Here is a 22,767-nt window from a genome sequence, read left to right as displayed (position 1 = left end):
AGTTTGGAATTAATTGTTTACTGTGATGGTTTAACAGAGCTTCAGATCACAATTAATGGTTATATCAGCAGCAGCATTAATCATGTTACTGCACATTTATACAATTACTGAAATTAACTCTAGTCATCACTATTTGTCTTTTTTATCATTCTGTGGCACAATCCAATGCAATTTTTTGCAGAAATATGTCTTACTCTGGTCAACACAATTTTCTCCTAGTCAAGCAAGTTTAAGATTACACTTAACAATATGAAATCTTTTTCAGCATGATGAAAAAAAATGTTCTAAAATGTATCAAGATCAACAGTATAAAAATACTCATTTTTAGACTTACACTGTATAGCTCGAAGACGAGGAATTATTGGAGGACTACTTGGTGGACTAGAGCTATTACTGTTTAAACTTCTGCGCTTATCTATATTTGGAGATGCTTGCACTGTGATTTTATGCTGAAAATCTGTGATAAATAAAAAGACATGTTAAGTTGAAATGTTTCAAAAGGAAATTTCAATAACAGACTATCTTGCTGCATTATATTAAAGATGCACATACAATGTTGAAATTTAGTACAATCCTAAGAACAATCCTTCACTACTTAGTCCTAAAGAGTTCAAAAGATTTATCAACCTATAAACTGGTTTAATGAGAGCCAATTTGGTACATTAAATTATATAATATTTAATATAATATAATATATGTCACTCAATACAGTGACATACAGGCTTTCTGTCTTCATGAAGCTTGAATAACTAGAAGGAAGATCAGAACTCTACATGGAACAAACAATCATTCTAAATTAATCCCTGTAGAATTTACTAATTTCTTGCACACAGCTAATAGTGTCCCCTGTTTTGGCATTTGAGACTGTGACACTAGGCTTATACAAGGTAACTTAGATTCGCTTTGATATTATGCCATGGAGATGATGTGATTCTCTTGGTCTAAGCAAAGATACAACATGCATCACCTAGCACTGAAGCTTCTTTCTGCCTTTCCTGTCACTTGCCAAAGCCAGAAGAGTCACATGTCATTTGCCAAATCCATGGTTTCTGCATCGGTGAGAGCACTATACTGAAACAGGAGAATGGTGAGTCCTCTGCCACCACTCACCAACGGTTTTGGTGAGTGATGCCAAGGCTGAACATTGTGTCCTCTATCAGAAATTGACAAGTGCTTTCAGAAAAGCTGTGCTGAAAAGGAACTGCAAAGCAGAGCAAAGCAAAATATTACCATCAATTTGTTTTGTTTCTAGAACTGAATGGTTCACACTGCTTCATGAAGCATCTCTGAGGCAGTGCTTCACTTGAATCTTTGTCAAAGAAAGCACCTCTTTGAACATCTACTGTACACAGCCTGAGATGATGCTACTGGCTTTAATAGGGTAATTCCTGAAATTGTCAGCAACAGAATTCAACACTGGAAATGCAACTATTTGTCTTAATAAAGCTGCTCAAGAGAGGGGCAGGAAAAAGAAACAAACCTGAAGGCAGACTAATTCTGTTCCCGTCTTTAAGTTTCAATCGACTTTTTTTAAATTTCCCTTTTCTCTTCTTAACATTGGGCTTCTCTTGATTTAACTGGAATATCAATATATTTAATTCACGTTCCAATACATCAATCTCCCGTTCTGCCAGCTGCTGCTCTCGCCGTTTCAGCAATTCTTCTTGAGATTTCTGATGAAGAGCAGCTCTTGTTAATTCTTCTTCCCGTGACCTCAGCTCCTAACAATTGTAATGGGAATACTGGTTAGGATGTTATCTTCTGCCTTGAGAGGAACAAATAGGACCATCTCTCCCCAGTGGTGTCTACCCATCCCGTTGGATCTGGCAGGAGAGGCATGCTTTGGGTCCCGTCCATAAGAGTATGCCATCTTGTGGGACACAGGAGGATGGCCTTTTCTGCCGTGGGGCCTGCCCTTTGGAACATCATCACCCCAGAGATCAGACTTGCCCCGACCCTGCTGGCCTTTCACAAGGCACTGAAAACTTGGCTTTGCCATCAAGCCTGGGGCCCTGATAATGTGGGTGAACCCGATTTTGAGTTATACTAACTGTGAGGTGTTAAATTATTCTCAGCTGCCATTTTATGTTGTGTTATTGTTATTTGTGTTCTTAATCATTGGTTGTGTTTTTATTCTGTTTTTATTTTGTTTTAACTGTTAGCCGCCCAGAGTCATGCATATGAGATGGGTGGCCATATAAATTTATTAAATAAATAAATGGCTATATCCATAGGGATGTTATCTGGCAATTCTTTAAACAGGAAAACCCCCGTAGTATAACATGTACAAAACCTGTTAATTAGAGGCAGACAATTTTCTATTTTTAAATAATCTGGCTAAGCTTTGTTGAACTGAAGGCTGGAGGGAAGGTTCTTTGTCTGATTTTTTGAATAAAATAAATCTTCTGAGGAGTTTGCAAGAACAAACCACATATTTGGTTGTACCATTTTCACTACAGGAAATAATGGATACTTATAAACCTATGAAAACAAGGAAAGCCTGCTGGAATTCCCATAGAGGGGTATAAAACATGTATGGTATATTGAAGATGGATAAAGACTTGGCAAGATGTAAAGGCTACTGCCTGGTTTCTCTGTTAAATATGGCTGCTAAAATTCTAACAATAACTTTGGCACGTTGATTACAAACTGCATTACTTTTGACAGTTTACGCTGCACAATCTGGTTTTATAAAGGGGCAACAAGTTTCATATAATCTTAGGCTGTTAATTAACTTTCTGGAAATATAAGCTGAGAAGCTCAGTTTTGCAAGTATGGCTTCACTGGATTTGGAGAAAGCTTTTGATACGAAACAGTTTATATTTTTGTAGTATGTTCTGCTCAAAAACAGATTATCTTCTGATTGTATCAATTTGATTAAAATGCAGCATATTAATCCATCAGCTAGAGTTAATACAAATTGAATTATTTCTTTACCTAGTAAGATGTTTGTGGCACCTGTCAAGGATGTCTCTTATATCCTCTTAGGTTTAATTTGAGTTTGAAATCCTTGGTCTCTCTTATCAGACAGTTAGAAGATATTTTAGACACAAAGAAGACTGGAGTGAACCTAAATTGTTACTTTAGGCAGATGACATTTTAGGTTTTTAATTAAATAATTAGATAATTACCGATCTTCTCTACCAAAATTCCTGGACATTATCTATTAGTCTGATTTGTTACCAGTTATTCAAGTAATTAGTATAAGTGCAATATAATTCCAATTGGATCAGAGTTATCTATGGAGACTTGTAAAAAAACAGGGATTTGTTTTCTTGTTTCAATTATTTTAGATATCTTGTAACAATAGTGTCTAGAAATATTTCTTGTTTGGAAAGGTAAATATTTCAATTTGTTTACTGAGATTAATATTAACATGAACAGATGGTTTAAATCTCTATGAGTTTATGGAGAAGATTACAAGATGTTAAAATAAATACTATTTCAAGACTAATATAAAGTTTTTATGGAATGGACAGAATCCAAGATTTTTCACCATCTAAATTGTGATTTTCGTATCAAAAGGTGGGATTTGATTTTCCTGATTTTTAGCTTTATCATTGGGCTGATATTTCGACTTCTATTTCTTTGTATAATTCAAATGCCCTTTTTCCAAAACTATTGTAGACACAATTAGAAAGTTATTATTTAACCCGATTGATATGATTAAAGTAAAAATGATTGAAGTGGCATAAAAACCTTTGTTATCTCTCAATCTGTCTCCTGGGTTTTTTTCCTCCTAAAATTCAATTGTTTTTCCAGCATTAAAAGCTACAAGACAGATTTGCTATATTCTATGATGGAGGATTAAATCTGATCCCTTTTCATAAAAGAATTGATACCCTGAGTTAATCCTAATTTGAAAATTGCAAGTAAATTTTCCCCCCACCCCTTTTGGAAAACTTGAGAAGAAATAATTAATGTTAATTAGTCTTTGAAAATATTTGATATATTACATTAAAAATTTGGATTGCCAAAACAGCTGAATGGCAGCATATTCAATTTAAACATCTTTTAAATTCACAGTTTAGACTTTCTGCATTAGCAACATCTGAAAGTTTTAAACTACTTGAACTATTGGAAAAGGTTTTTGAAAACTCTTAGCCTATAATTTATTTTTATAGACATTATTAAGATTCTTTTTCATCTTCTTTCAACTTCAGTGAAGATATAGGAAAGGTTGGATTTCAACTTTTTAATGCTGGGAATGTAATTTATTAGAGGAATCTTTGATATTTGGATTTGTTCTATGTTGTTTCATTTTAGTATAATATTCATATTATAGTCAATATTTACAATATTGTTAATATGATCTTGGAAAATCAAGAAAGAAGTTAATGTGACATTCACTTATATGTTGAAAACTTGGAATCTATTGAAGTAGCATGAAGAACTTTGGATTTATTGAGCATTTATTTATTTATTAGATTTATATCCTGCCTTTCTCTTAGGAGCTCAAAACAGTATCCATGGCATTCCATCCTAATTTTTTCACCGATTACTGTATCCATTGAGGTAGATTGGGCTGAGGCAGAGAGAGACTGGCCAAAGTCATTCACATGGAAAGATACTGGTAAAATCCTGGACTGCAGACACATAATCACTCTCTGTCTTTCAGATCGCTCTTTTTTGATGTAATGAAAAGACTGAGCAATACAATTTCATGTGGGCAAGATTTAATATATTTTTAAAAACTGAATTGCTATTACATATTTTAAAATGTGTTTTTATTATTTTCCTTTTATTCTTCTGTTGTTTTTACTTTTTGTTTTTATTGTTTTAGTACAGTGGTTTTTTCTGCAGTATTGTAATTATTGTTATTGTTATCATTATTATTATTTCCCCATTGATTGGGTTCCTTGATAACTTCTATAAGAGAGTCCAAAGTCTGTGTCTATATATTATTTTAGCAAAATTCTACTCTTGGAGGAGAGAGGAAGGAAATAATAATTTTAAGTAAGATACCAGTTAATTAAAATGTAACAGACATCACCGTCCCCAAGGATACTATTCCTGCAGCCTGTAAAATTTAAATGTAAATACAGGCAGTCCCCAGGTTAAGAACATCCAACTTACTGACAACTTGTAGCGTCCTTGGGGTTCTCTGAGCTTGGTTGTTTTCTTGCAGACGTTTTGTTACCTGGCTAGGTAACATCTTCAGTGTTAGAAGGGAGTGGGGTTTGCTCTCTGTGTTGTTTTCTCCTTGATTAGGCTGTTGTTTACTGCTTGTTTTTGATTAAGCTTGTTTACGGCTTACTGATAACTATGGTTGTTTTCTTGGAGTTGGCAAATTACAAAGCCATGTAGGCTGTAAGCACCAACCTCCAGCATTGTCTCAATTGTAACAATGGGTTTGGGCCCCTCATCTGCCCCACAGGCCAATGTTTAATGCTTAGAATTCTAAGAATTCTCAATTCATTGTTTGGAAATGAGCCAAACATATTTACTTAAAGAAAGGGGAAATGTAAGCAGGGAGGTAGGAAGGATCCTAGGAGGCTGAGGGATTCTTGAGAGCCAACTCATTAACCTGTCTTCTGAAAAAGAGGTGCTTTCTAACTGGCTACCTAGACTCTGGCAGACATTTTATGAATACAAAAGTTTTGTGACAGCTACGTTGGGACAGCACCCACAACATTTCAAATATGTCCACTAACTTGCAAGATTGCTTGCTCAATCAAGTCCCAATGAGAAAAAAGTGAAATAAATGACTTTTAGAACTGTTTCTCTTTGGAACAGGCTCTAGCTACTAGCATCATAATTAAAGTAAGATTCTCAGAGTTAAAATAACCCAAATATTAATATAGTAAAACATATTGGAACCCCAAAACATTCAAAGAACTACTCAAACTATTTGTTCTGAAGAAAAAATGATAATAACAACAACAAAAATGGCAACCAGTCTTATGAACTAAATATTGTAATGGTAAATGAGAAATAAAAATGAATGATTGGCTAAAGAGCTCCAATGATTATCCCAACTTTATTTAAATATATATAGTCCCACAATCTCAATGTTCTTTAAAATTCACTCACTTTTTCCTTGGTTCTCAGTTCATCAAATATCTGCTGGATTTCCAGTTTCCAGTCATCTTGCATCGAATGGAAAGATTCTTGAGGCATCTCAGTCTGTACAGCCCCCTCAATGGCAGTCAGCTGCTCAAGAATTATAGTAAATGATGGCCGGATATGTGGATCCTGTGCCCAGCATTCTGAAATTCATCATATTTGTCAGAAGAATAAAAAGACCTATTCACTCTAAGCCCACCTTGCAGAAATGCTTCACTACTTAATATTTATGTTTAGATATCAGGTACTTTTTTTCTTTCATGCAGATTCAGTTCTAAGAACGCTTGATAAAAATCAACAGGGAACTTTCTTGATGGGGTCTGGTACAAATTGCAGTGAAGAAACAGTTTCCAAGAGGTAAAAAATAAAACACATAAACCTAGGAGTGGGGTATTACACCTGAAGCATATGACTTGGATGTATGTGTGGAGTGTTATATGCATAATCTTCAAAATGCCTGTGATCCTTTTACTTTCAAAAAGGGATAGGAGAAAGGCAAACAGATCACAGGTACATCCAACCCATGTCTCTGAGCAGAAAGGCAGGATATAAAATAAATTAGTGATAGTAATTAGTATTAGCTCATTTGATGTGTGCAATGGGAACAATGTGAGCTCCTGAGCCCATGTACCCGTGTCCTGCCAAAGCTCCTGCTTTTTAAAAACAAAAATTCCATCTTTTCCTCACATGACTTCTTCAGTGAAGGAAGCAGTTGTATTGCTATCAGCTAAGGAATGCTTTTAATGCCACTTTTTACTCATTTTTAAATTCTGGAATGAAGGGAGTCAGCCTGGATGCCAGGATTGTGACATTCTGATAAAGGGTGTGGTTAACGTCCTGTCTAATTTTATCCCTACAATTATAAGGCCTTGTCATTTCCTGCGTAATGCCAAATGTAATGCACTGGCTATTGTTCTGAGAATTCAAATCCTCACTCAGACTTGGAACACCAAGTAACTTTAGACAGATCACACTCTCAGAACTGAAGCTACATCCCAGGTTGCTGTGAGGCTTCAGTGCCATTCCGGGAAGGGTAGAATATAACTGATCGAATCAATAAGCAAGGTAGTACTTTCAAAGATGAAGGCAACTTTCAAAAAAATGAACTGCACATTCCAGTGCCAAGTATGTTAAAGCATATTTAGTACAGGACTTCAGTAGAATGGAAAAATGTTTTCTACCTTTGAACAGAAGTTAGCCTAATACCAAATGAAACGCTGACATTAAAACTCACATATATCATAGAGAACAGGAAAGCAATCTTACATCAGCTGTTTTAATAAGCAGCACAAGTACCTTTCATTAGTTTAGCAAATGGTTCAGGACAGGTGGATGGAATGGGCAAAGTAAGCTTATTGACAGCAACGCCATAAGCCACAGCAAGACCATCAATGCCACGGTAAGGAACCTCTCCTGTAAGCAGTTCCCACAGCAATACGCCATAACTATAAATAAATTTTCAAACAGTTAATTGTGTTTGTTTAATGCTAACACATGATTTCCTTAAGGTAGGGAAGGACAGCAGTCTGCCTAGAAAGCACTCTAGCAGGGAAAAAAAAAAGGAAAACATCCAGAAAGAGGGCATCTGCTTTCCCCCATCTGGGGCCCTTGGAATATGTTGGACTTCCCATAATCCCCAACATGCACGCTGCTGTTTAAAGAAGTTAAACTCCAATATATCTTAGAGGCACCAGGCTGAGGAAGGATGCACTACAACAATGTCATTGCAATGTAGTGCATCCTTCTAAAAGTAGATTTGATGCTATACACATTTGCAGCAAAATGAAACATATTATACCTCCAGCAAATCTGAATCCAAAAAATTTTATTATGTAGGCAAGCAAAGAGTAACTAACTGATTCATCCCCCCAAGTTTTTCAGCCAGAATAATATACACCAGCATTATAATTCACTGTTGTATGTAATACTTTGCTTGAAGTTGATTGTCTGAAATTTACTATAAGTTATTCTTCAGCTGCGAAAGGAACAATTTATCAATTGTTTTACATCATGCCTGATGATCTAATGGTGTGACATGGGGCATTTTGTAAAGCCATTCTCCAAAATGCTCTTGAGCTTGAGGGTAGTTAATTTTCCTCACAATAATGTATCTGAACTGATCAAACCATAAGGATGGAAAATAAAATGTCTTCATAGTTGAAATGACACAACCTAATAAAGGACAAATGTGTCATTAGTATTAGGAGTGATTTGAAGCATTATACAGAAAGGCAAGCAGTGAGTGTAACATACACAAATGGCACCCATTCTACCTTCCTTTATCTGTACATGTGAAGATAGACCCAGGTATCACAGGAAATGGGAGGCCTCAGCATATCTCCATGCAGCCATTACTCCCCTTCATTAAACAAGACATCAGGCTTAGTACTTGTTGATTTAGCAAAAAGGTTCAGGGATTATGGGAGATGTACACAGGCGTCATCTCCATTTAAGTGCCAATATACTATCAAATCATTGTGGGAGGGAGGAGAGGCATATCAGACAGATCAGAACAGCACAGCCAGATTCTCCTCTATAGGCCTTACAAAGCAGAAATCAAGTTCCATCTTTGTGTATTTACTTTGTATAATTAAGAAAATGCAAGATTAAAAAAGCAGGAAAAGTAAATATTCAGGAATCAAAAGTAATGTCAAGGTGTTAGTAAAGCTTCAAAAGAACTTCGCCCTCAAATGGCATGACTATAACAGAAAGTAACTGGGACCTGCAATTAAATTGTTTAGCAAAAATGACAAGATTATCCTCCTGCACTGTAACTATACTGAAACTGAGCCAATGGCAACCACTCCTTGCTATACGCAGTTCAGGCTACAGTGCTAAGAACATTTGGATTTACCTTCAAGTAGAATTAAATGAAATTGGTTCTAAGCAAATGGATGCATAAAAACTTTAAGGAATTTCCTATGGTGGAATGCATAAGAAAAATTATTTTAAGTACAGTAAGTGATAAGTTAAGAATAAACATATATATGCAATATATTTTTCTCTTTTTAAAGATCAAAGAATGCTGAAAATAAAATAACAAAAGAAGCTTCTGCATTTTCTTGCTCCAGGGAAAGTAATAATCAATGCTGTATATCAGAAGTAAGAAGAGCAAAGAAGCACCAAGGGAATCCAGATTTTTAATTATTAGCTTTCACTTTCTTCTGTTTTAAGGAAGGAAAAACTGGTCCATGTTTGGACTTTGTGGATGTGCTTGAAGCTGTATAGACTCTGTCTACAAAGTAATCTTGATGTTCTGGGTCGACCTGATGTCTCTCATGGATGCTTTTAGATGTTATACTAAATCATGGCTTAGAATTACAAAACTGTACATCCAAACTTTGGGCTTATCTGTTTCCTCTCCTCACTGGCCTGCTGGCATAGCTAAGAGGAGATCAGAAGGTTTTGCTTTCATTTCAGATTAGTTAGAGTGTAGTGAATTTTAAAAGCTTTAAAAGTTAGTGGGAACAAATTCAGTTTCATAAAGTGGAATGCATACATTGCAATGCCACAGAATATGATTTGATTGCTTTTGGATTAGCTGGGTGAGCAAATAGGGGTCAGCGAGGAAATTATTGCTTGTTTTACAGCAGTAAAACACAATTTGGAACCATGGGGGTTGTGCATTCCTGGCTGATTTCTTGCTGATTTTTGTGCTTTACCCATACTTCTAACCAATTCAGATAGGTGTAAGACAACAGCAGATGTAAAAATGAACTAGGAATTGGCCAAATAAGCCAGCCTGTTTAACAAACCACAATTAAACAAACAACAGTTTAACCTTTTTTGACATTAGCTTATTTCCATTAAACACTTGGTTTAGATAACATGGCAGGCATGATAATATAGAGTAGAAGACAAAGCCTTGGAATGCCTCTTTGCAATTGTGCTAGAAGAATGCACAGGCCCTGTTTCTTTTGCTTTTTTTAAACGTGGGTTTAGCACTGTCTCTGAACCAGCTTATAAACCTTGGAAAGATGGAGTACAGTAATGTATCCAAACTATGAAGCCAATGCAGAACAGCTGCTTAAACAAGAGAACTGAACGACATGGCTTACCCTCCATAATTAATTTTGGTAGGATTGCCTCTTGGCATAAAATGTTAACCTTCCTTTATCACAGAATTCATATAGTCTTGTCAATAATTCCTAAGTGTATTAAAGCTATTCCAAGATACTTTTATTAATCCATGAGCATCGGATTTATTACAGCATATATCTCTTTAATTAAACAGCATATTAGGTCACAGGAGCACTTGCTGGCCTGACTGAAAGCTCTCTGAAGATCGGCCTTTCCAGACGTGCCTTCTCATCTTCCAGCAAGCAGACCAGAGCGGGTCTTGCACCCTGTACTAAGTTATGGTTTATTTAAGCATGTTGGGTTCGTGTAGCAAATGGCAAATCAAACCACATTAAGGCTTAGTACAAACCTACTACTGCCTCCAACAGTCCCATGGCTAAGAACCATTTCTACTATTTTCCCCAAGCAGCAGTTATAGAGTAAAAGGAACTGTTACTGGACAGATGAGAGAGTTTTGTAAATCACTGTACCCACCAAATCCCCTTTCCCTACCATAGAACCCACACATTGATGCCTCAAATTCTACATCTAGAATTGTGTAGGCTTCAATGAGTTTCAGAACCTGTTTATTATTGTGAACTGCTCTGAAATCCTTTATGGTTTAAAAGCAGTATACAAATACTGTCCATATGTAAAAGTGAAGCATCTATTAAAAAAAATCCCTGTCAATAAAAAAATAGAACCTATTAAGATCATTTTGCATGCATAGTAGGAGAAAATTACTGGACTTAAGGTTGACTCAAATTTCATTAAGTTATACAGAACTCATTTAAACATACTTTACCTCCAAAGATCACTTCCTTTAGAAAACATGGATGATTTAATAACCTCCGGAGCCATCCACGCATAGGTTCCTGCAGTACTCATTTTAGTGGTTCTGTGCCACTCTCTTGCCAAGCCAAAATCTGTAATCTTCAGAGTTTTGTTGTGGATATCATCATTTTCTATCTTCTCCAGCAACAGTACTGCAAAAGACAAAAATGTTTTCATTGTCAGTAGTATTAACAATGACCATGTAAGCATAACCTATCTTTGCTGGATTGAAAACCAAACATATAATTTTAAAATGTATTTATATTTTTTTTCACTGACTTTTTTGTTTGTTAAATAAAACAACACAAAAGATTCTCAAGGCGCAACTTGCTAATTACTGTGGCAATGCCTTTTTTCCCCCAATGGGATCGATACGGTTACTACACAAATTGTTGGTCTATTTGTCTGGGCTGTATAATATCCAAAGAAGCAGTGCACGTAACTGAGAGATTTTGGATAGCAGATCAAGTTTTGCATGGTCTCTCCTGACCTCTCCCCCTCTGATACAGATGTGCGTAGGAGTCTGGGAGCTTTTGTTTCTGGTTTTCATTAACCTTAGCTTGTCATGTCTTCTGAGCCAACAAACCATGATTATTTCTAACTACACTCCCTGGCAGAGAAGCATTAATATCGCTCTCTTTCTCCAGGGCTGTTAATAAAATACAGAACAAGAAGGTGTTCATTGTGAGTTTATTCAACTCCATCAATTATTTCACTGTCAAGGTCAGGGTTTGGCAACAATAGAGTGCTCCTCTATTGTCCTCCTGAACTCATAGCTAAATTTATTTTCCCTCTTTAATGTAGCACTCTTGGTTTCAGCTCTTCCTTCTCAGTTTTAGCCACATGTTTCTGTTGAAGGTACCAAGGTTTTTCGCCTGTATCAATATATGGCTTCCATTGGTCTCTCTTAGGTTCAAACTTCCCCAAGTCCTGGTAACCATCCCTCTTATTATTAAAAAAAAAAAAAAAAGGTAGCTAGTGTAAGAAAATTAAGTCAGCTAAGCCCTCAAATTTCAGTGAGGAGTTCTCTTGAGAGGATATACTGTAGACTGTATACTGGAGTGATAGCAAGCCCCCAGAAATACAACTCATGCTTCTCTGGCTTCCACTCAGAGTAGATGCAATTTCTAGTTCTAGAGACTGTTCTGCTCATGTTTTTATTCATGGATCACTGTGTCATGCAGTTGGAGAAAATAGCAAATTAGAATGCTTCTTAGTAACAAGAACATTCCTTGCACATTCACAGAGCAGGGAAAACTAGGACTGCATTTTGATGTCACAGCAATCCGCGTTATGTTTTAGCTGGGACCACACTGACTTATATCTGCAGATTCTTCCTTCAGCTACTGTGCTATCTCTCCTGCTGTAAGCCTGAGTTAGAGTGCCATGTAAACACAATGGCATCTTTCAGACAGAAGTTAGAGTAAAAAAAATATGGGTTGCCTTATATTGTTCTTGGCTTATTTCTCTGGTGATTCCAGATGCAAATCACTTAAACTTATTCACAAAACATAGGAAACCAGGTTTATAGAATGAGGGACCCTTCATGCAAAAGGAATCAAAAGTCACAAGCTGCTACATTATTCCTACCTAATTCATAAGCCTGACTTGCCACATCTCTTATATTTAGTTTATACTATCTTTGCTAATGGCAGCAACTGTGTTCAAGAACACTTGAGATAGACACAGGTCAAAGTCTGGTTTACAGATAATAAATTGAGATTAAGGGGTTTTTTTTCTGGGCCATCTATACTGCAACACACTATTAACCAGTAACTAGTTAAACTAGCTATGGCCATGGAATAGATTCAGTCAAAAGGCTAATGCCCTCTCATCTTTCTAACTGTGGGACTTGTTTAATATTTTACTATTTCTAAAAAAGTGATGCATATCATCAACCTGTTTTGAAGCACAAACAAAATACCAAAGAAAGTTTAATGAAACTCAGCGCCCAAGATGGCAATAATTAGTCCCAAGAGAATGTCGTAAACGTAATGATTTGAACATGATGGCCTTTGTACTTTAATGAAAGGCGTTTTGTTCTAAATTCCACAGATGCAAAGTGGAATTCCACAAATTCCATGTCAGTCAGTCTAACCGAAACCAAACACAAATCTGATTTGGAAAGGTGATAATTGGCAGCCAGCCAGCCAGCCTTCTATTTTTTTTTCTTTTTTCTTTTAACTAAGAGAGGAGAGAACAAAAAGAACAGAGGTGCAGGGCCATTTACCACAAGCAGAATGGAGAATTACAACTGCTACAGACATGCTATGTTTCCCCCACCCTACCTTTGTCATATTGGGTGGCGGAGTGCTTGACATAAACAAACTCAACAGGAGACATGGCCTTGTGATTGAACAAATTCTTGTGGTCTGTTACTTAGCAACCAGTATGAGGCCATCCCTCTTGCACTTCTACAGATATTTACTTCTCATTAGCTTCATATCAAATCAAGTGACCTTTACAACCTTGGTCTTATGCTGTGCACTCAACCACACATAGCTGAAATTCAGTATACACACACACCACACATAGCTGAAATTCAGTATATACACACACACAAACATACATGGCATTTGAAAGTTACTTTACCCATAAAACACTCAATTAAAAACAACTTGACCACCAATTCCACAAGTTACTGACACCATATATGTGCATTTAGGATGACTGAATGAACCTGATTTTTTTGCAAAAATTTCAATTTGAAGACATAAAAGTTCTTTTCCAGAACTAATATTAGGGATTAATTCAGTGGGTCATTTCAGGGGATGGTATCAAGAGAAAAGCAAGTTTTGATTTCCTCTGCAGTCTCCAGGCATCTTAACATCTGTTCTAAGGCATCTCCCAAAACTTGAAGCAGATTTGATTTAGCAAGGTGCAAGGAGAAGGAAGACATCTCCTCAAAAAGGGCTGGATTTTGCTTTATCACAATTCAACCTTATATCAAGCTCACTTATTAACCTTTTAGATATTTAAATTGGTAAAATCAGCATTAAAAAGTATATTTAGGCTGTACCTGCATAAGCTCGACTGAACTCAATGAGTTTAACATCTTTAGGACTGCCCTGTTAACAAATAAGTGTATGACAAGACATGCTGCACCTTTTTAAATCTTGCCATAATAATTGGTTTGTGAGAAGGAGACTAGACTACAGATGACCGACAGTGGATATTGCTCCTAGAGAGCCATTTCAGGTAAATCAATCATTATCCAATAATACAATGTCTGCTAATCGCCACCTCCAGGATTAAAAATGCAGCATGCAAAGTACAAAATTCAAGTTGATATGCTCACTGTGGAAGTAGATATCTTTAACTTCATTGTCTGCATTTAAACTGGCCTTGGGAAGGTAGTTTATTGGGAGGAAGAGGAGGATACAAGACAATACAGTATCACTGACAAGGTTAAAATGCTCCCTTCTCAATTCTCAAGATATTTACCTTCCAGTTTTCCTTTTTCTGGGTAGCCTAGCCACTTTGTCCATTCAGAATCATGAAGCCAACTAAATTCTACTGCTCTTGCCACAAAGAGTAGACATGTTACATTACATGTTACTATTACATCAAAACTAACAGTATGTCCTCTGACACTTTAAAAATCACATTTACTGTGGTTTTGGATTATAATCCATGTGTTTAATTAATTTACAGGCCACCTAACCCTGTTATGACTCTATAACGAATCTAAAAATCTCTATGAACATAAAGAATAATTGTTCTTTTTAAATATTTAATAAGATGGAATTCAAATTGGCCTCCAAGAAAGTGGCTAGGCCTTGGACCCTTAGAGCTTGGGCTCATGCCCTTCCTGTCTCCTTTGGAGTCTGAAAGGGGGCATGATGGGCTGGCTCCAGGAAGTTATCAATGCCTTGCTTCAGGAAGAGGTGTTGCCAGCAACCTTGAAAGAGACTGGTGTATCTCCACCTTCAGAGGCTCTACCTGGACACAGCAGTCCTTAATAACTATAATCCTGTCTCTAACTTTCCTTTTCAGGGTAAAGTTTATTGAGACTGTAGTCACTGAGCAGTCTACAGCAGGGTTCCTCAACCTTGGCAACTTTAAGACGGGTGGACTTCAACTTCCTTGCTGGATGGGGAATTCTGGGAGTTGAAGTCCACCCGTCTTAAAGCTGCCAAGGTTGAGGAACCCTGCTCTAGAGAAAGTAGGATATCTGGACCTGTTTCGGTCAGAGTTCAGGTTTGGACATGTGACAGGCACAGCACTGAATGACCTTTGTTGTTTCCTGGATGAAAGCAGCACATCCTTTCTGGGCTCTCAGTGGCTTTCAATACCATCAACTATGGCATCCCTCTGGACCAGCTATGAGAGGCCTTGTATTACAGCTGTTCCACTCCTTCCTTAGCAGGCAGTTCCACATGGTGCAGGGGGAGGAGAGGTTGGCCTTGGGAGAGGGGGACACCAAGTTTGGTACTTTCCCTGCTGCTTTTTAATATCTACATGAAGCTCTTGCATCAGGTCATCCATTGGTTCAGGGTGTGATATCATCAGTATTTTTTTTCTTTAATAACAAAGAACAAAGAAGGAAAGAATAAAGCAATAACAAAAAAGAGAGAGAAAAAAGTAACGCAGCAACTGCAGCAAAATTATACATGTAAGAACTTCTTATACACATAAAGTTTCACTCAATAATTTCAATAAAAGATTACCATATTTCATTGGCTCATGTTTCATCAATCATCCATGCATAATCTATATCTATAAGCAATATGTTCTTCAGTCACAAGTAACATCAGGTCTTCAATCCGCTGTGTAAACAGAGTGAAACATTCATCTTCCCAGTGTTGAAAGACTGATCTCTTAGCAATAGCATGCTGATGATACCCAACTATACATCACCATTCTGGGTCAGACAGAAGATGCTGTTAATGTCCTGTCCCAGGACCTGGAGACTGTCTGGATGGGACAAAACAAGCTAAAGTTGAATCTGAGCAAGAGTTGCTGTTCATCCATCAAGAACAGAATGGGACCAAACTTGGTACAGTGTCTGGAGCTGGCAAAAGAAAGCTCAAATCTGAAATGGGCTGGATCTAGCTAGAGCTATAGCAAAAAAACATTCCTCCAAAGGGAGAAGCAATTGGCCAGCAGCTTGCAATACTGCTGACTCCTCCATTCTTAACCCCGGTCTTCTCTCCATCCTGGTCAAGTGACTCAGAGTAGAGCTGCTATTAAAGATTTGCAGAAGCCATCTACCTTGTTTTTATTTCCCCCCATTCTTAGCCATTTAAGTAAAGTGGGAAATTTCGTGAATGTCTTATTATAGGGAATACACATGCATTATACTACGCTCCTGCATGGCCTTGGCAGCTCGGTTTTAGTCTTAACTTTTCACTGCATATGTACACACAACACACAGACACCTGGAATCTTTAGATGTTCAAACTCGGACATCTAAAGATGGCACATAATCCCAAACTTGCACAAGTGACCAGTAATGCTTTTTATTAGTTGTTTCTCCCCTTACTGTGGTCTTAAAACATATCACCATGATTCATGCGTCCCATCAGTAGTTCATCCCTACAAAGCAAGAAAACTTTACACTATTATCGCTATATTGGGTTATGAGGGTTCCACAGATCACTGCTGCTTCAAATTAGAAGCATATTTCATTACAGTCTTGAGTCATTAGAAGGATTTTCTAATTTCATTTTATAATCCAAGGCCTGACTTGACTTGCTTTTCCTTTGACTTTCTACCAAATTTAATTTGTAGACTTCAGCTCCTAGCCATCCCTGAGAGTTGGTTCATACCAAGTACACCAGACAAACCAAAATAACCATGTTTGACTTCCACTTGATGACAAATGTTATCGGATGAAAATCTGACTCAATAAGATAAAAAGTGAATTCAAGTGGAAATCATATTTTTTGTGATTTCATTTAAGCTGATTTTTTTTCTAAGTATATTAATACAACTTGGACCTGGTTCTGAACAGTGATCAGGATAGAAGAAAGTCATCTATAAAAATTGTCTCATGCCAGACTCACAAAATTAGGAATTCTCAGGAAGCCTGCATTACACCTTCCTTTAAGGAGATGATTCTGTGAGCAGATTTCTAACAGGAACCAAGTAATTTGATCCAAGTAATTTGGGGACAGTGAAATTTTCAACACTTAAAAAAGAGTGTTTATTTATTGCAGGTGCATGCACTGTACTTCCTAGGTGGTAGGATGGGAAACTGTATGTTGACTTGCAAGATAGTTTCTAATTTAGGTATCCCAGCTTGCATAGAATAGTGTGAGCATGCTTGGGTTAAAACTGAGTTTTGTTGTGCTTCTGGCATCCTGGCCAAAATGTGGCAAAAGTCATCAGTACCACGTCATTATTGCTATCAGGGAATGCTGCATGTGACATGGGTAAGTCTGATAACCTAATCTACTTTTCCCCCATCTTACAATAAAGTTTTACAGCCTTCACTGATCAAAGTCATACTGGACAGCAGAACTCAATATTTATGGGCCCGACTGGTGAAACTAAATATAAGCTTTCTTTTTCTACCCCCCACCCCACTGATCTCTTACTTTCCTAATTTTGCTTCCCCTTCCTTACTTTTTTCCTACAGTTTGCATAACATTGCAAGGTAATAGCATGATAGGTATGTACACCTGTCCCAAAATAAAACTTTTGGTTGCATATCACTAATAGTAAATTATCACATCATTACAATTTTGAAATGTATTACTTTAATATGGGCACTGCCAAGCAAAATAAACCATCTGAAAAGCTAAATTAACCAAAACTTCAACCTTCCCTATGAACAATTAAGGAATATTTTGGCTTTCAGAATCCAGGAAGCTTCTGTACTTCAGCTCCGTAAATCACTTGGCCTGTTCCATTTATTCATTTATAAATGTATTTATTTATAGTTATCTCCCACGTTTCTTTCAAATGTGCAAGCTGGCATACACAACACTTCCTCCTCCTATTTACCTCACAACAATCCTATGAAGTAGGTTGGACTGAGAGAGTGACTGGCTCAAAGTCACCCAGTGGGCTTCTGTGGCTGAAGGTTAGAATCCAGATCTCCCCAGTGCCAATCCAATTCATGATCACACCACCATACTGGCTCTCATTTGCATTCAACCTTTTATTGGTCAGAGAACTGCTAATTCTGCTCCTTATCAATTGATAAGTGCAGAAATTTCTGTTCTTCTCCACTGTATACATACACACCCACTAGACCAGAAAACCAAGATATACCTTCATCTCTGGAGTCCTTGGTGCTCTGTGAACTTGGTCACTTGCTTGTAGACATTTCATTACCCAACTAGGTAACGTCATCAATGCGAGTGAATGTGGGTTTTGTTTATATACAGTAGCTTGCCCTGCCAGTGTTGGTGTGGGTGTGGTTTTCTCCTTGGTAGTTCCTTGATTAGAGTATTGTTTTCTGCTTGAAAATTCACTAGCCCCACACTCACTAGCACTGATGATGTTACCTAGCCAGGTAATGAAACATCTGCAAGCAAACAACCAAGCTCACAGAGCACCAAGGACTCCACAGTTCAACCCTGAGCTACAGATATTCTCTTCTACTGATACCTTCATCTAGCAGGACTTTCTTCAAGCTTTCTTTCACACTTATTTTATTTCTTAACCATACTTATAAACTGTCCCAATTCCAATGGGCTTTGAGTGGTGCATATGAACAAAAACAAAGCTATACAATCAACAAAATTCGAACCTCAAAACAGTAGATATGATTGGCACCATCAATCCATCAAAATCCATGTATCTCTTGGGGAGGGGCCCCCAACAAGCCCTCCCTAGATGATGACACTGAATGGACAGATTCATATCTGACATATCCTGTGGCTGTAAAGGGATTTAATGGTAATGGGCAGCACCCTGCATTGGGCTTGGAAGACTACTGGCAACAAGGGAATGGCTTTAAGATCGCTGTTCATTACCAAAAAGAGCCAAAATATTAATCTAAGTTGTCTTACTGCAACGAGATGTTTATTATTATACTATACTATACTATACTATACTATGCACAAATACCAAAGTGTGTGACAAAGAATCACACTGTTAGCATTACATAACATTATTTCTTTCAAACTACCAGGTACAACATTAATTACATTTAAAATTCTACCAGTTTCAATACACAGACCTGACACTTAATTTAAGTATTTTAAATTTTCCTGGTTCTGCTGAGGAGGATTTTCCTATTTCTGCTGATGTATAAGATTAGATTTCATCCCTTCCACAGCATAAATGTAACCACATGACTGAGGAGGAAGCATAGAAGGTAAATGGCTCACAATAGGGAAACAAGGAAGAGAGCACGTGAATACTGCATGCTTTCTAAAGATACGGTACGTAGCATGACAGGCATACTAGAAATATTTTTTTAAAAAATAAGTACATGATTCAGTGTAAATCTTCAGAAGGGACAATGTAGAAAACATGTCTGGTTTTATTGACCTTCCTTCAAATCTGTATTTTGTTCATGGTCAGCTTCACATCTAGACTAAACAAAAATTGTCAATAATTCCTACCTGAATATTTACACTCAAGGCTATTCCTCACTGAAGCTATATTTACCGCCATTTAACATCTATGACTGTCAAAGGAAGCTAATCCCATTTTAAAAGCACGTGCAAATTAAAGACAGGGTGTGTTCAACCACCTCTCAAATCACAGTCTAATGAGTCTTTCAGAGCATGCCTAGTCATATTTTTAGAAATCTACCTAATCTTTAGTAAGATTTATTATGGACCTTCAAGAAGCTATGATTTAGAAATACTCAAAACAAGTTTTTAAAATTCAAAAATACCTTCATTTGGTTGGATTCACAACATAAAACAATAGATTTTGGTAAATCAAAGTCTTTCCCAATTACAACTTTGAGTAAAGCTGTTCAAAGTGTGAGGAAACCTTTTTTTTTAAAACCATTGAAACAAAAGCATCTATGTGTCATTGTCATTTTATGAAGTCTCTTGCTCAGAATAGATGGCACATCAGCTACCCACTTTTGCAGCTTAGACTTTACAGCAAAAGCATCCACAATTAGTAAATTAGTCATACTTTGTTAGTAAAGTAGAAGTTACAATTAACTCAAGTCCCACTGGTCAAGATCAACTGACGTGCTCTAAGGGTGGCCCTGGTATTTTATGCCTTTGATTAAAGGAAGGCTTGATGACCATGTTACAAGTTGCCTCACTGAAAAGTTGAGTTATTCACAATAGCCTTATAAAGAACGTTTCAAAGTTGTTTCATTTCTTGAGTAACAAGTTACAGAACAGAAGCCCTTGCTGCTGCTGCTGCTGCTGCTGCAATGTTTTGAAGGAAGCAAAGAGAAGGCTGGCTTATCAGGCTTGAGTTAAAAGCACACCTGCAAAAACAAACATTTCATTAGCGGTGAAAAGAACAAAGCTGAGCTGTTGTGCCAATGTTGTCTGCCACTGATTGAATGGAAGCTCCCAAATTAGCTAAGGAAAGAGCCCCTTACCAATACACTTCGGAGCCCTGTATCAGAATATGTTGTTTGATTTCCCAGTGAACTCCGAGTTGCTTATAAAGAAAGAAAACGTAATTCTAAAAAGGTGCTCAGCTTTTCAGTAGATGCATTTGCTTACATTAACATTTATTTTGGAAGGTGTTTATGTTTGGAATTTTATTTTCAAAGACCAGCAAAGCTGTGTCCCTGCGAAAACTGTACTGGAGGAAAAAAATGTGATGAAATTTTTCACCCTGACACAAATATTTATCAGCCTGCCTTTTAAGACTGTTGTCTACTCCTCAGTCTCCAAGTCTTTTTTGCCCAATTTCTCTTGACTGCCATAGGTCTCACAGCCCTCCTCCCCTGCCCCTTGGCCAACTTCTAGCACTGGTGTCCTTGGTGAGAATCTGAATCATGGTCCAAACTGGCATTCAAATATCATTTCTTTATTCCTATAAAACATTTCAGTATTGAAGAACAGATCCCCAGCGAGATATTCTACTCATCAAGTAGTAACAGAATGGATTACAAGTAACCTAAAGGCTGAATTTTGGTTTTGAAATGATCAGGGAAAACATTGAATTTAAATTCCCATACACCTTACTTTGTAAAACCAACAAAATCACAATGCAGTATGATTTCTCTTCAGATCATATGAATCTTTCACCTTTAAACGCAGTTCTAAATATAAGCCGGTTTGCCTTTTTTCTCAAAATGAGATGTAAACCGGAGAACCCCATTGCTACTACCGTTATACTTTGTTACTTTACAAGGCCATCTACCTTCAAACTAGCAACACAATTTTTTTAAAGACCTAAAGTAGCAGTTGGCTAACAAAGGATTCATTGGCTGAACTAGATTAAAATAGTTGACATAATGGCACATTCTGTTACTGGCAAAAAAAGAATGCTGTAGATGTTAAGATTTATAAATGATGTTGAAACTAAAGCATTTCAGTACATGTTTTCTCACTGACCAGCAGCATGGTGGATAAAAAGAAATGGTTTAAAAAAAACAATTACACAATTGGTTTTTTAAAATTTTAAACTGGATTTTGGCATTTCTTAAGGAACTATATAAAAATTATCCTAGCTCAAACCTGTAAGTTCTTGTGGAAAGAATTTCATACCACTGTAATGCATTTATGATTTTTTTTTTAAATGGGGCTGTAATTGGTCCTGGAATTCTTTTAAATATCTTGACATAATGGTTCCAAGAAAAATTGAATGATTCGCAGATGTAAATATTTCAAATTACAGGTAGTCCCCGGGTTAAGAACACCCGGGTTACAGACGACCCATAGTTAAGAATGGAGCCTACTGTAGCAAAATTCGAGTTAAATACACAATGATGTGACTTAAATACACAATGGTTCGAGATCATTACACAATACTACTTATACAGTATTGTACAATAATACTGTTCTGGCTTACATACAAATTCGGCTTAAAAATAGACCTTGGGAACGGAACTTGTTCTTAAACTGGGGACTACCTGTACTAATCTCAGCATGATGCTTATTTAAACAGATAGTTAAAAATTGCAATGAGTTGATGGGAAAAGATAAATGTTATAAAAATGAGTATTACTTTAAGATTTATATATGTACTTAAAAGAATTCCTACATTAATTCCTTTAATGTATTTTAAGCATATTGATAAATTATTAAGAGTGTTTTCATGGAAAGGACAAACCTTTAGATGTTCTTTATTTAAACAATGGTTTTTGTATAATGACAATAGAGATGTTAACTTTCCTGATTGTCAGCATTATAACCGGTCATATATTCTGACTTCTATTTCTTTGTGGAATTCAAGCGATCAAATTCAAACACCATCTGATATCTTGCTAGGAATTTGATTCCTTTTTTAGTAAAAATTCAGTAGTATTTAGAAGCTATTGGGATGAAAGTGTAAGTTTGATCCTTCTCATGATAATTTCACACTGTTGGATAATCCCAGTTTAAAAATGAAAGGTAAATGCTTTTCTTGTAGTTCATGGGCTAATAGGGCATTAATACTTTGGATCAACTTATTTCAATCAAGCTTTCAAGGTATTACAGTAGGAATCTGAATCACGTGGAAAGGCAGTACGTTCAGTTAAAACATCTTTTCAGAATTTGGTCCAGGTGTAATAGCAGCATATAAAATTCCCAAATTGCTAGTAACAATTTTTGGATGATTCCAAATCTACACATTTTAATATATAATTAAATAATATTATTAAAATGCATACTGGTTCTTTGCATGAACATCGGAATAAAGAGTTGGAATATCCTATATAAACAAATCAATGGTTAAGAGTCTTACAGAACATTAAATAGGTTTCTTATTATCTTAAAA

The 22,767-nt window shown here is 36.6% G+C and overlaps 1 protein-coding gene across 2 annotated transcripts in view; it reads right to left on the bottom strand.

The window, feature by feature from the left end:
* Positions 1–22,767, bottom strand: part of MAP3K21 (mitogen-activated protein kinase kinase kinase 21) — a 45,804-nt gene that overhangs the window by 11,525 nt on the left and 11,512 nt on the right. For both annotated transcript variants that reach the window (XM_025165892.2, XM_007426951.4), the window contains exons 2-6: positions 10,931–11,111; positions 7,363–7,511; positions 6,034–6,209; positions 1,481–1,721; positions 335–457 (exon numbers count right to left, since the gene is read on the bottom strand). In XM_025165892.2, coding sequence (XP_025021660.1) covers positions 335–457; positions 1,481–1,721; positions 6,034–6,209; positions 7,363–7,511; positions 10,931–11,111 — 870 coding nt within the window. The remainder of the gene's footprint in view (positions 1–334; positions 458–1,480; positions 1,722–6,033; positions 6,210–7,362; positions 7,512–10,930; positions 11,112–22,767) is intronic.

Source organism: Python bivittatus, unplaced genomic scaffold (genome assembly GCF_059951505.1).
Source record: "Python bivittatus isolate LINGU-HERP-01145 unplaced genomic scaffold, Pbiv_v1 ctg000020_np1212, whole genome shotgun sequence".
Lineage (NCBI taxonomy): Eukaryota > Metazoa > Chordata > Lepidosauria > Squamata > Pythonidae > Python > Python bivittatus.
Note: the sequence above shows the minus strand (reverse complement) of the source record. Positions and strands in the feature narration are given on the sequence as shown.